The sequence below is a fragment of the Gopherus flavomarginatus genome, chromosome 3, assembly GCF_025201925.1.
Source record: "Gopherus flavomarginatus isolate rGopFla2 chromosome 3, rGopFla2.mat.asm, whole genome shotgun sequence".
NCBI classification, from domain to species: domain Eukaryota; kingdom Metazoa; phylum Chordata; order Testudines; family Testudinidae; genus Gopherus; species Gopherus flavomarginatus.
In genome coordinates this window covers 93,901,434-93,915,271 of record NC_066619.1, presented here as the reverse complement: position 1 = coordinate 93,915,271, position 13,838 = coordinate 93,901,434, and the positions used below count along the sequence as shown (strand labels likewise).

Below are 13,838 nucleotides of genomic sequence, written 5' to 3'. Positions count from 1 at the left end.
TGATAAAAGTAAAGGGAGTCAAGCTAGAAAATAGCAAGATCTCTGAAAATGGTGGAGTATCAGGGGTATTTCCCTGATAATCCTAGCCCAGGAAAGTAGACAGTTGTGCTTTTGTATAGACCTAGTCCCTCTAAAAATCACATACCTATTAAAATGCTCTTTTGTGTCTCCTATGATACCCCTGCAATCATGCAATTCCCATGATGCACCATGCCATTCAGTCAGAGGGGAGACTGCCTTTCATCATGGAAGGTGTAGACTAGCTAGGGAGCCCAGTCCACAGGAGAGCACTGGGGCTTCAGGAATCCAAACTACGATTCCCATGAGACAACTACTCTTGTAGGAAATGAAGTTTAATGTTGAACAGATTAAACAAAAATTTTCAGGTCAGTTAAACAAACCAAACTAAATAGATTTGGAGCAATTCAGCCCAAAACAAAAACATTTCATTTTGATTTTCCTGACAGAAGCATCAAAAATTTCAGCAAAAGCAAAAGTTTTCCCACTAAAAAATTTTGATTTCGCAGAAACTACATTTTCTATTGAAAAATCATTCGGATGGAGCATTTCTGATCCCCCCCCCCTCCCAACAAAAAACAAAAAACAGCCAGAAGTCTAGAAACCACTACCTGCGTATCCCCTGACTGGTTGGCCCTGTGTGTAAACTCCCATCACATGTTCCCCAAAGGACTCACCCAAAACAGAAGAGCCTTAGGTGGAGGCCCAGCCAGAGGGACTTGGGGAAGAGGCAGGAGCAGCTAGGCACTGAGCAGACCCTTGGAAAGCTCTTTTGGGGATGGGGATGCACTCACCTAGGAGTCCATCAGATCTGAGAAGTGGCTGCCAAACAAAAACCAACCAACAAACCACCAGCAGTGGGTCACAGAGCAAGGTGGGAAGGAGCTGTGGCATGTCATCCAGAGCAGTCCTTTCAAAGCGTCTCACTAAGAAATCAAGATAGGTAGTGTAAAAACAATGTTTTCTACTCCCAAGAAAAAGCCTGGCTGTTTGGAAAGGATGGGGTGGCAGATGTACTAACCATAGTGGCATCCAAGCTGCTGATTAAAGCAGGGATGGGGAACACCACTGAGCCACTTATAAACTTCAAGGAAAGGCAGGGCAGCTGGGCAGGAGGTGCAGTGCCACTGAACATTCACTCATGAATGGAAGGGATGGTGGCTGCTATACTCCTCACAAATGGCAGGGGGGGAAGGAGAGTGAGGTGTGCTGGAGGTGGCTGCCCTCACCAAAACACTTCTTACCTGCCAATGAGGTAAGATGTCTCTTATACCAACAATCTGGTCTCTTCCGAGTTCTTTTAACATTCCATATTTGCAATATTCAGCAAGACTACTAACTGCAGTAGTTGAAGTCTCAGCTGTTTCCCCTTGTTCCTAGCACATCATATTAAACTAGCCCTTTCATATATAACATGGACATCAAAAGCCTCCTCTGTTCTGGAGTATTCCTTCTTAGCAGAGAGAGATAGGGTACATAGGATATCACCAGCAGTTCACCCAGGGCAAATATCAGGGCATTTACCTGGTATTCTTGTGCTCTGTTGAGTCAGAAGCCATCTGGAATTGCTCAAATCTATGGATCCAGCAAGACCAGTTGTGTAGGTTGCCAAAATCAAACTTCTCAAACTGATCTATTTGTGCTATGGGCTCCATTGCTGTGCTGAGACTGGGCATTGCCTCCTTCTCGCTGCAGCTTTCGCAGGTCTTCTCTCTGCTTTTCCATTTTCCCCACTCACTCACCTTTCTGGCAGGTCTCTGCTCTTTCTTTTACTTCTTCCTTAACTCGCTTATGACACCATGTAGTGTGAGAACAAAGAGCCATGATTTAAGCAGCAACTAAAAAGCTTCCTAACCAGGAAGATCCTACATATATTAAGCTCCCTGCTGCAACACATCCCTTTCCTCTCTGTGGAGGGCCAGGAACTCTATAACCACTCCACATCTTCTATTCAAGGCACAGTCCAATTACTCAGCCCTTTTCAGCCTCCTGCCACTGGTTCTCCAGCTCAGAAGAGTCAGCAAACTAGCCCCTTTCCTGACTAACTCTCAGGAAGATGTCATCTGTTCTCACCTGCCTCTTCTTGCTGACCCTTATATGGCCCAGGTGCATTCTTTTACCAATTGGGAGGTGGCTAATCAGTCACATGTGCACTAGACCCTGCTCCCTCTTACATGGCTACAGACCATGAAGTTGTGCTGGGTGGAGATGGAAAGCAAATGGAGGTCCACTTCCCCTGTGTGTTGGGAGGGAATGCTATGATTGGCTGGCAGAAGCATGTGTCCCTATTATCCGCCTTTCTCATTCCTGGCAAGAGCAGCTTGGCTCCTCTGCCCAGGAACTAGAGCAAGGACTGCCATGCTGTACTTTCAAAATCTATTTTACATCTTTTTTCAGAACTCTCATCCCACTGTCTCCACTGCATGGTTACTGTGCCTGCCTCGTAGTGATGGGGCCCTTACCCCATCAGACAAATTAGCATTAACTACAAAAATCTTGCAGCTCAATCATGTTACATTACTTCAGAGTGACTCACAGCAGTTAGACAGTATTTGATAAACCAACTGGTAAGTTTCCTTTAGTAACTGAAGGCCTAGGCCAGCTAAGTATTGGGCAAATTTAATTCCTAGTGTAACTCCACTGAAGTTTACAGTTACTTTGGGGTGGTGGTGTAGGGTGAATTTGACCCATTAGTTTCAGTCCTGCTCCCACTGGACTCAATGGAAATTTTGCCATTGACTTTAATGGGAGTAGAATCAGGCCCATCATTTTAGGAGCTTTATGCACAAATATATCAAAGTGGCTTATTAATTGTTTATAGCTTGAGTTCCTATCTGCCATTTCCCTGACAAGTTTAACTGGCTTTAGAAATGATCAGTTCTTGAAGCATGCTCCTGTTGGGATGTCATTTTATACCAGATTCATTTCTTGGTTTATAATTTCTGCTTAATTTAAGAACAATTCTGGCATGCCTGCTGTTATAACATGAGTTTGGGTAAGAGATAACTATCTGGTTTCCAAAGCACACTGTACTTTTCAGCACAAATGTTGTACAGGATGGGCAGTGATAGAGGATTAGATTATGCTTCTGTTTTGCCCAAATATTTTCCCTCACACAACATAACGAAAAGAAGCAAGAATCTATTTTAGAGTGTTCAGAACTCATATCAGAGAACTGAACTCCATGGGCATAATACAAATATGATGTATCACACTTAACAAAGAATCCCAGTGCACATTTGCTCAGAGAAGCCCATGAACAGAAAAACCAATACAAGGTAAAATACGAGTGTTTTAATTAAACAAAACTTCATGTTTTATTTATGCATCATCCTAACATGTAAACCACACAGTAAGACAACCATTTTTTTCTGCAGTTCCTCATCCCCTTATATATTATTAAATCCAGACTTAAACTCTGGTTCCAAAGCCAGAAGAATTTTTAGAATAAACCTCTGAGATTTATTTCCTTATATCTGTTTCTAATTTCATTGACTAGTTCAGGGGTCAGCAACCTTTCAGAAACGGTGTGCCGAGTCTCCACTTATTCACTCTAATTTATGGTTTCATGTGCCGGTAATACATTTTAATGTTTTTTAGAAGGTCTCTCTCTATAAGTCTATATATTATATAACTAAACTAGTGTTGTATGTAAAATAAACAAGGTTTTCAAAATGTTTAAGAAGCTTCATTTAAAATGAAATTAAAATGTTGATCTTACGCTGCCGGGCCGCTCAGCCCGCCGCTGGTCTGGGGTTCTGTTCACCTAGGCTGGCAGAGGGCCGAGCGAGGCCTGCGGCCGGGACCCCAGCTGGTAAGGGTCCGTCAGCCAGAACCCAAGACCAGCAGCAGGCTGTGCGGGGCTGGGACCCAGAGGGCTGGAGTCAGGGCTGGGCGGTGGGTATGTGGGGAGGTATATGTGTCAGGGCAGAGGGGGGGCTGGGTATGGGTCGGGGAGCCGGTGTCAGGGCTAAGGTTGTGGTTGGGGGGATGAAGGAGTCAAGCAGAGGGCTGGGTGTGTATGAGGGAGGTACAGGGCTCAGGGCAGGGGCATGGGGGGGTTGCGGGGCTCAGGGCAGACAGTGTGGGGTGTGTGTGGGGGTCAGGGCTCAGGAGAGAGGGCTAGGTGACTGTCCCCCTAAGAACTCCCAACCCCACTGCTCCTTGTCCCCTGACTACCCCATCCTGGGACCCTACCCCCATCTAAGCCTCCCTGTTCCTTGTCCTCGGACTGGACCCTATCCCCTACCTGTCCCCTGACTGCTCCGACCCTTATCCACACCCGTCTCCAGCCAGACCCCCGGGACTCCCATGCCTATCCAACCACTCCCTGCCCCCTGACAGGACCCCCAGAACTCCCAATCAATCCAACCCCCCCCAACCCCTCTCCACACTCCTGCCTCCGGACAGGACCCCCAGAACTCCCAACTTATACAACCCCCCCCAGCTCCTTGTCCTCTGGCCACCCCCTCCAGAAACCCCCACCCTAACTGCCCCGCCCCCCCAGAACCCTCCTTGCTCCTGGTCGCCTGACTGCCCTGAACCCTATCCACCCTCTGCCCCCTCACAAACCTCAGGACTCCCATGCCCCATCTAACCCCCCTTGCTCCCTGAGTGCCCCCTCCAGAGAACCCTGGCTTAATCCCTCCAGGGACCCCACCTCCCCATTCAACTCACCCTGCTCCCTGTCCCCTGACTGCCCCCACCCCTTATCCAACCCTCCCAGCCCAGGGCCCTTTACCCTGAGGCTCCATGCAGAGCCAGACACGCTGCCCCGCTGGAGAGCACAGCCCTGGCCTTCAGAGCGCTGAGCGTGGCGGTGGCAGAGCTCCAGTTGAGCAGGGAGCATGTCTGCCTCCCCACAGAGCCAAACGCTGCCCCGCGGGAGCGCACAGCCCCAACCCCCAGAGCGCTGCACGCGGCGGCTGGGCTCCTGGAGAGGGGAGAAGACAGGGGAGGGGCCGGCAGCTTGCTGCGCTCCACCGGTGCTCAGGCCCGGAGCGCGGACCCCGCGGCTTGCCATGCCAGGAGAGTGGGGCCATTTGCCCACCCCGTGCGCACGGATATGCTTCTGCTCCCTGCCCCTGCAGGGGGAGCAGAGGGCAGAGGAGAGCGGGCAAGGCTGGGCAGGATTTTTAAGGGCATGCTGGAGTCCGGGTAGGCTCCAGCGTGCCATTAAAAATTGGCTCGTGTGCCGTCTTTGGCATGCGTGCCATAGGTTGCCGACCCCTGGACTAGTCCAAATTCCAAGTAGCTTCATGGTGAGAAGCAATGACTAGAGCAGTCTTGTTTTAAGGCGTTCCACCAGTCATGTGAGTTTGTTATAAATTTCCAGTTTTATTTTGTATCATATGCACAAACCCTTCATTTTACCTTTTACATAAAAAAAACTTCATGAAACAAGACGAAATAACTTATGATTATATGAAACATAACTGTAACAAATCACAAAACTATACATATTAATAGAAAAAAAAGTAGAGCTAATTCTTTAAAAGATTATGACTTGCAATATGCAACAGATGTGCCAGTACAGTAAAATCAGCTAGATATACAGTATGGAATATGGAGTTCAAATCTCTATATATGAGCATGTATAAATATGTACAAGAGTCTGTAAGGCTTATAGAAAACATATTTTCACTCCCTCTCCTCCCCAAAGTGCTTTGTGTAAAAATATTACACAAGAGACTCTGCTTTCTATACAAAATAAAAACCTAAAACACACACACAATTTTAAATGTGTGTTTTTTGCTTTATCTGTTCCAAGAAAAAACAAAACAAAAAGAAAACTAGAAAAATTCGAACAACAAAAAGTGCTGTTTAAAACAATGCTGCTATAAAAGCACACAACCAAAACTGGTAATGAACACAATTAAATGTAGGTTTATACAAAGTCATTCACAATGTTTCAAGAAAATCTGAAAGTACAGTATCATGTGACAGACAGCATTAACATTGCAACACTTCAGCAACTGGTATTAGTAAACTATGATGTCTTTGTTTTTTGATACAAAATAATATTTGAAACTACATTTTAATTCCAGTGTAGACCTCTTTCTCCTGTAGATAAAAATACACCATTTGAATATGAAGATAAAGAATAATATAAAAAGAATTATTGCAAATTATTTAATTATAATATTGCTTAATGTTCATTTTCTAACATAAAAACATCTTTTAGATTTAATCCCTTTAGAAAGTTAATATTTTCCAGCAATCTAAAACAATAACAAAATCTCAAGGCACACGTATTGCATGTAATTCAGTAACTTGAATTAAGCTGTGTATGTTTTTACAAGCACCAGTTTTCCTTTGTGATGTGACAAACAATTCTCTATTTAACTATTCAAGAAAACAGTCACAGAAGAGTTTTTTGTTAAGTATCCAGCTGCTGCAAGATGATCTGAAGTTTATGAGAATGATAATGAAATAATTGTGAAGTATCTCTCTTTCGCTCTTGATATATAAGTAAACATGGCATATCCTTTTTGCAGAATGGTAGCCCATCTCTATGTGCTTCTGGAGGCAGTATTTTAACTATTTTGCATTAAGATTAAGGCACTTTACAAGCTGTGCACAGTAAAAAAAAATGTGATTGACTTGCAAGAGTATTTTTTTCAAACTTATCTGACAAAAAGGAAAAACTCTCACCATCCTTTTTTGTTTTGTTTTCTTTCTTCTACCACTTCTGCCATATCTTTCTTTATAAGCCCTCCTCACTGGATAGTTTGTATGTTCAGAGATTAGAAAAAGTATTTCAGTAGCTTCAAAGGTCAAAGAGGTATATATCTGAACTCTGCAGTTATTTTTTCGCTTTTCATACACAGTGAGTGACAGATAAATCATGGACAACCATGTCAAGGTTGCAGTAAGGAGGAAAACTTATAACTGATTTGACTGTCCAGAGTCACAAGGGGCCCAATCTTGCTCCCATTGACTTCAGTGGTGTAAGAGAGAGCCCAGTGAGCCTGAAATTGCAACTTTAAGCATGCCTACAACTCCTGCTGAAGCCAAAGTGAGTTACGTTTGTGCAATGATCATAGGGATGGCCTTAATATAGGATAAAATGAAATCTCCAGCAAAGGATAAAACTCAGGGTTAATGCGTTGGGCCAGATCTTCAGCTGATGGAAATAGGCTCTATATCCAACTGTGCTGCACTATAGCTCAGTGCAGATGCTTTAAATGAGTGTGCAACATTATTTACCATAGCAAACAGGACGATGTGTCTAGGCACAATGATGTGAGTTAAGACAAAGGGCCAAATTCATCCCTGGTGTCAAAGTTCAAATACAATAGGGATTAATTTCACACAGAATTTCCAGATTTATGCCATACTCTTATTGTTACTTTTGTATAGTTTTTGTGTGTTAGTACTTAATTTTGCTTAAATGTTGTATACTTTTTATTGATAGACTAGAGGAAACTCTCCCAATTAAGTGTATATGTCCAGATGTGACAGAATATAGAGCAGAGGTGGGCAAACTTCGGCCCACCAGCTGTTTTATTGCAGCCCTCGAGCTCCCGCTGGGGAGCGGCATCTGGGGCTTGCCCTGCTCCAGCCAGGGAATAGGGTTGGGGGCCGCTCCATGTGGCTCCCAGAAGCAATGGCATGCTCCCCTCCCGGTTCCTATGCACAGGGCAGCCAGGGGGCTCCTCTCTGCATGCTGCTCCACACCCCAAGCGCCACCCCCACAGCTCCAATTGGAAAGATCCCTCTCCTATCCTCCAGACCTCTTGATCCTAGCCCAGAACACCCTCCTGTACCCCAAACCTCTCAGCCCCATCCCAGAGCCCGCACCCCCAGCTGGAGCCCTCACCCCCCAAACACCTGCCCCAGCCCTGATCCCCCTCCCACCCTCCAAACCCCTTGGTCCCAGCCCAGAGCACCCTCCTGCACTCTAAACCCCTCATCCCCAGCCCCATCCCAGAGCCCACACCCCTAGCTGGAGCCTTCCCGCACCCCAACCCCCTGCTCCAGCCCTGATCCCCCTCCTGCCCTCTGAACCCCTCGGTCCCATCCCAGAGCACCTTCTGACACCCCATACTCCTCATTCCCAGCCCCACTCCAGAGCACTCACCGCCCCCCTTCCCCAGCGCCCAACCCTCCCACCCCACCCCAGGAGCCCCCTCCCACATCCTGAACTCCTCAGTTCTGGCTCCACCCCGAACCAGAGCCCGCACCCCATCCTGCACCCAACCCCAATTTTGTGAGCATTCATGGCCCGCCGTACAATTTCTATTCCCAGATGTGGTCCTCAGACCAAAAAGTTTGTCCACTCTGATACAGAGTGTCCTCTGAGGCCTGGTGTTTTGCCAAATTCATCCCTGGTGCAACTCCAGCAAAGTCAGTGCAGTTAAATCAGGAATGAATTTACCTGACTGATCATAACAGCATCTCATCATAAGCAGGTATTTGGACAATTTTTTAAAATGTATCTTTCTAGACTAATGAGTCCTTTGGAAAAGTTTTGGTCTATTCTGTGAATAATACGTCAACAAATTTCAACATGCAAACTTGCTGGACTGCAAAATTTTCTTTGGATCTTAGTCCTGCATATCATATCAGGCCATAGTATGAAGCCATCATGATATTAATAAGCATATATATATATATATACACACACACAGACACACACACACACACACATAAAGAAACCCCAAATGCTTTTATTCACAATAGGGATGAATAATTTTAAAATAAAGATTTAAATAAGTGATAAGAAAAGCTGCTTTTCAGGAGCACATCAATAACAAAATCCACATCTCCACTTCATTCCCTACCCTGCCCATACACTTGTGTCTTTTAAGATGGCCAAACTGATTTGCTTTCAGCCTGGGCTAAAACTTGCAGGCCAGCCAAAGGTTAAAAAAACCACAACTTAACAACTCAGTTGTAGATCTCTGAATAACCTAGCACAAACATCAACAAACCCTTTAATATAGCAAGCCATATGGAAAAGGCTCATAGAATTATATAAGGATGACGCCAATAGGATTCAATATAAATTTAATAGGGTTTCATACAAATTGCTTAAAAAAAGTTACTGAATTTAATGGAGAATGATATCTTTTCTACGGGTTATTTTTAACTTTCCTATAGCATTCTACATCAGGAATACAATTCTCTTTTAAATTGCATAGTATGGTTAAAAATTCTATTGAAAGTTTATCATTATTTATTAAATTCTCCATAGCAATGCTAATAAGGGCTGCTCAAATATAAAGGAAATCCTTCTTATTCATTGTATAAAATATTAAAATGGAAACAATATTGGAAAAGGTAGTAATAGCCATTCTGGAAGGTTTAAATTCTAGTGCAGTGTTTCCCAAACGTGGGATGCCCCTGGCGGGCAGGGCCAGTTTGTTTACCTGCCACGCCCACAGGTCAGCCGATCACGGCTCCCACTGGCCATGGTTCGCTGCTCCAGGCCAATGGGAGCTGCTGGAAGCAGTGGCCAGTATATCCCTTGGCCTGCACCACTTTGGGAAACACTGTTCTAGTGGAATGGAATAGAAAACCAAAACAAGGATTGCAGGAAATCCAGTACCAATGCTCTTTGGCTCCAAGAAGCCCCAACAATGCTTCTAGCTGGTGGTGCCATGATGCGTCTCAAATTGTTTTCCCTTTTTTGTCTTTGTGTGTATCTAGCTATGTAAGCACCACTGACAAATAGGTTGTGCAAGAAGGTGAGCCTTTTAAAATGTTTGTACTGTTCTCTGGTTTTAGTTCTTAGATTCTCCCCTCCCTCGCAAAACTGCATTCTTAAGTGATTTCGCCGATTCGGCTTAAAAAGATTACAGCCAGCAGCAGGTTTCTTATTCAGTACTGTATTTGAATTCCCTTTGAAAAAAAAAAAAGAAAAAAAATAGTGCTGCCATGCTGCAGATCAAAAGAAAAGTAACAATTGCTAAAGTTTTGGCAAAGTTTTCTAGTTTTACCAACATTTCCCCCTTTGATTGGCTGTTTTTGTGAGGTTGAGTGTCTGATGATTGCATTTCCTCCTCTTTCTGAAACATACATACAGCAGTCTTATGGAGGAATGATATTTGTAACATTTGTTCCTGACTATCAGAAAGGAAAGATGATATGCAATAGAGTATTTGTGATTATAATTAGATCATTTTAGCCTTCCGTATAGACAGAGGAAAGCTGGCTAGGACAACGATCCACTGCATTTATCTGAAGGAAACTGGCGTCCTCAGACCCATTGCGCAATGAATCACCAAAGATACCTGTTGACCCTGATGGAAGATCATAAACTGGAAAAGAGTACAGAAATCGTTAATTAACACTGACCTACTGTCTGTAATAGTTACACAAAAAAATAGCTGGAAATATGTATTTTTTAAAAGCTGGGTACTTAAAGGTTCAGATGAATTGCTTACTATGAGGGAAAACCTAGTCCCATTGAAATTAATGGTAAAACTCCTATTGACTTCAATAGGACTAGGATGTCACCCACTGTGTATGAACAGACACACATTATATACATGCACACACAAATTATATGCGCTGTGTGTATGTGTGTGTGAATATGTGGATGGACAGATCCTGTGGAGTTTCCCATAACTGTGCAGTTTAGCTGATGATCCTTTTATTTTATCAATATGCCTACTGCCCTTGGTTATGGGATTTCTACACATGCAATATAAGATAAAAACCAGCAAACTATTGCAAGATTATTCTGCAGTGCAGAGGACCCTATCTTGCAAACACTAAATTTCAGTGGGACTGTGTGCAGCACTAGGTGTGTATTCAGGAGAATAACTGCAGAGCAGGGTCCTTATTTTGAATTTTTAAATGCTTGTGTAGATGGCTGCCATTAATCTTAAAACTGGCAGTTAGGTTTATGATTGGGCTTTTAATCACCTCACACCAGGATTTAGATGTGTAGCACATTTTAAGTGAAATTCAGCCTGGTGCAGCGGGATGGCACATGGCCTATGTATTATTTATTAAGTCCCACTCAGGCCCTGAGGCAGTGTATCTACACTGCAATAAAACAACCGCGGATGGCCCGTGTCAGCTGACTCAGCCTTGCAGGACTTAGGCTGTGGGGCTATAAAATTGCAATGTAGCTGAGCCAAAGCCCAGGCTCTGGGACCCTGTGAGTGGGGAGGGACCCAAAGATCCAGCCCGAGCCTGAATGTCTATACTGCAACTTTTTAGCCCCGTAAGCCCTAGTCAGCTGGCATGGGGGCTGGGGCAGGTGTTTTATTACAGTGTAGACATACCCAGAATAGATCATGGGCCTTGTGCGGGTACTCCACCCAGGTGTAAATCTGACTTTTTCAGGGTAACATGCAAATCCTTATAGGGAGCTGAGAGTGAACGAGAAAATTAAATCTTGATAGAATTGGTGTGTGCACCACAGGCTATTGTTGTCATGCACATCTAGATAAATGAATTCCTTGACTAAGAAAATTATCTTGGGCAAAAAAGTATAAAGCAAAACCAATGGATTAAGTCATCCTGATTAGATACTACAATGCTTCTAGGAGACTGCAGGAGCAAAAAGACTTCACAAGGCTCAGAGGACAGTATTTCAAAGTGAATACATGAGCTAGTGCATGTCTGACCCTGTACTGGATTCAGAATCTAGAGAAACATACAGCCAACACACAGTCTGTATGCATGCCAGATGTTATAGATATATGCCCAAACCAGATCTCCATAGCTAACACCCCACAAAGTTCCAAAACACATCAGAACTTTGGGGTGGGGGGATGAAGCCCATCATCTCTGGTTGTAACTGAGAAGTCAGCAAAGCCTGGTTACATTTACAACTGGAATGTAGGTGTATAGGTATTTCTAGTTCACAATACTCACTTACCTGTAATACCAGAATGTGCTGAAAAAGCTCTATGGAAAACATCAAACCCCGCCTGGCTCATCGACGTGGGAACTAGACAGTCTTCAAAAGGAGGGACCATATTACAAGAGCCGCCATGTTGTATGTTCCTCTGAGTGTCAGTGTAATGTGGAGGGCAGAAAGTCTGTAGTTGCCCATAAAAACCTAAAACAAAGAGCGGAGAGAAGACATTAAGATACCTTGATATTTTGTCTGGTTGGCTCAGATAGAGAGACAAAGAACAATAGCAATGACAAGCACAGTGGGTGAAACCCTGCCCACACTGATGTCAATGGCAAAACTCTCATTTATTGCAATTGTTTTTCTGCCTTAATATCTGATTCACTATAACATTCTCTGCAGTAATGCTTCCTCTATTAGATTTTGTCCCCACTGGCTCCTAACTACTTTAAATCCATCTTTGAACCATCCTGGTTCTAACACCACCTTTGTGGAGGCAGCAGTTGATCAGGAGTCATTATAGGGAGACTGACGTTTTCATGAAAACACTTCCTTTCTTCTACAGTCCTGTTCAAAGATCTGACATCCTGCAAATGTCACTTAGCTTCAAGTTCAGGAAAATCTCTCATTAAAGATAAGGAAAGATTTGCCTGAATAAGGACTGCATAAAACCATAGGATGTGTCCCTGGGTTTAAGGCGGCAGACTAAATCCTATCCAAGTGCTTGAAATTGACTCTAAGACTGTTGGAGATGGTGGAGACTGATGTACGAGGCTCTGAATGACTGGGCTGCACTCACAACATATACACACTCCCCCTTAGCTATTCCTGCATGTAGACATCAGGTCAGAGTCTAAGCGGGTGCAAATCAACACACCTTCATTGACTTCAATGAACCTATACTGATCTACACCAGTTAAGAATCTTGTCCATTATGTCTAAATCACTTAAACTCCTTAGAGGTTATTTAAAAAGAAGCCTAGTTTTTATGTTCTTTATTGACATTTTAATGACTATAACGGGCATACAAATATCCGGTGAGTTAATGTTCTACTATTATGGGTATCAAGTAACTGAGAGGAAACAATCTAGTACAGAGTGGGTGAGATGGCCATTCGTAGTGGGCAACAGACAGGGCGAACCTAAGGCCATACAATTTAGTAAGGCATACAACAGAATGAGCTATCCCATGGAATCATGCTCCTTCCACCCACTTTCAGATTTGCACGTTAGGTCGAGGTAACAGGATTATTTGCTGGGGTTCTGAACAGCTAAGACATTTATTTCAGGTTTCTAAAATGTGCTCATCATGAGTTCTAAAGCAGGTGCCAAAGATAAAACCACCATTAGATCAAAAATATTTACAAATTGGCTCAATACCAACAAAAGGCTTTTCCCCACCATTAGATGCAAGACCCCTCTTTCTACTCACTCTCTCCACTAGAAAAGCCTGGAAAAACAGATAGGGCTTCTTGGCCTTTTGGCTAAGAGAGGTGAAAACATTATCTAGTGCTCTGACCGTAATCAATTTAGGCTCTGGGAGACTCAGAGGAGAGAAGATGGAAGAAAATATCAAAGCTGAGGCCCCCACATAAACACCCATTATCAGCTCTCTCTCATTTATACCAACACTTACCAGCTTGAGTGCCTTGCCTGATCTGAACTGCTGAAGAATCACACAAGGAGAAGAGAAGTTTGAAAGGTAAACAGGGTGCAAACCACTGAGGGCTTTATAGTTTAAATCCAGTATCTTTAAACGAGCCCAGGAGCAATACAACCTCAGAAGATTTTGTAAGCAAACAATCCATTGTAGGGGCTGGTGTGCCATTTCTCATGCTGAAGAATATGTAACAGTAAGTTATAACAAAAAGCCACTGCAAGGAAAAATTACTCTATCTCAAAAAGCAACTTAAGAAATTTTCTGTATCTCAAGTTTCTTCCTCAGAAGTTGCTATCAACAGAAATGCTGATGTGCTAGGCTGACTCTTCTAACTAGTACTGT

General features: G+C 43.7%; 2 protein-coding genes across 4 annotated transcripts in view; one reads left to right on the top strand and one right to left on the bottom strand.

The window, feature by feature from the left end:
* Nucleotides 1-13,838, top strand: part of LOC127046791 (uncharacterized) — a 541,802-nt gene that overhangs the window by 399,430 nt on the left and 128,534 nt on the right. The window lies entirely within an intron of this gene.
* The window catches only part of GLIS3 (GLIS family zinc finger 3), a 277,281-nt gene continuing 272,806 nt past the window's right edge, over nt 9,364-13,838 (bottom strand). For all 3 annotated transcript variants that reach the window (XM_050944268.1, XM_050944269.1, XM_050944270.1), the window contains 2 exons: nt 11,858-12,040; nt 9,364-10,283 (listed from right to left, as the gene is read on the bottom strand). In XM_050944268.1, the coding sequence (XP_050800225.1) occupies nt 10,147-10,283; nt 11,858-12,040 (320 nt within the window). In that variant the 3' untranslated portion in view covers nt 9,364-10,146. The remainder of the gene's footprint in view (nt 10,284-11,857; nt 12,041-13,838) is intronic.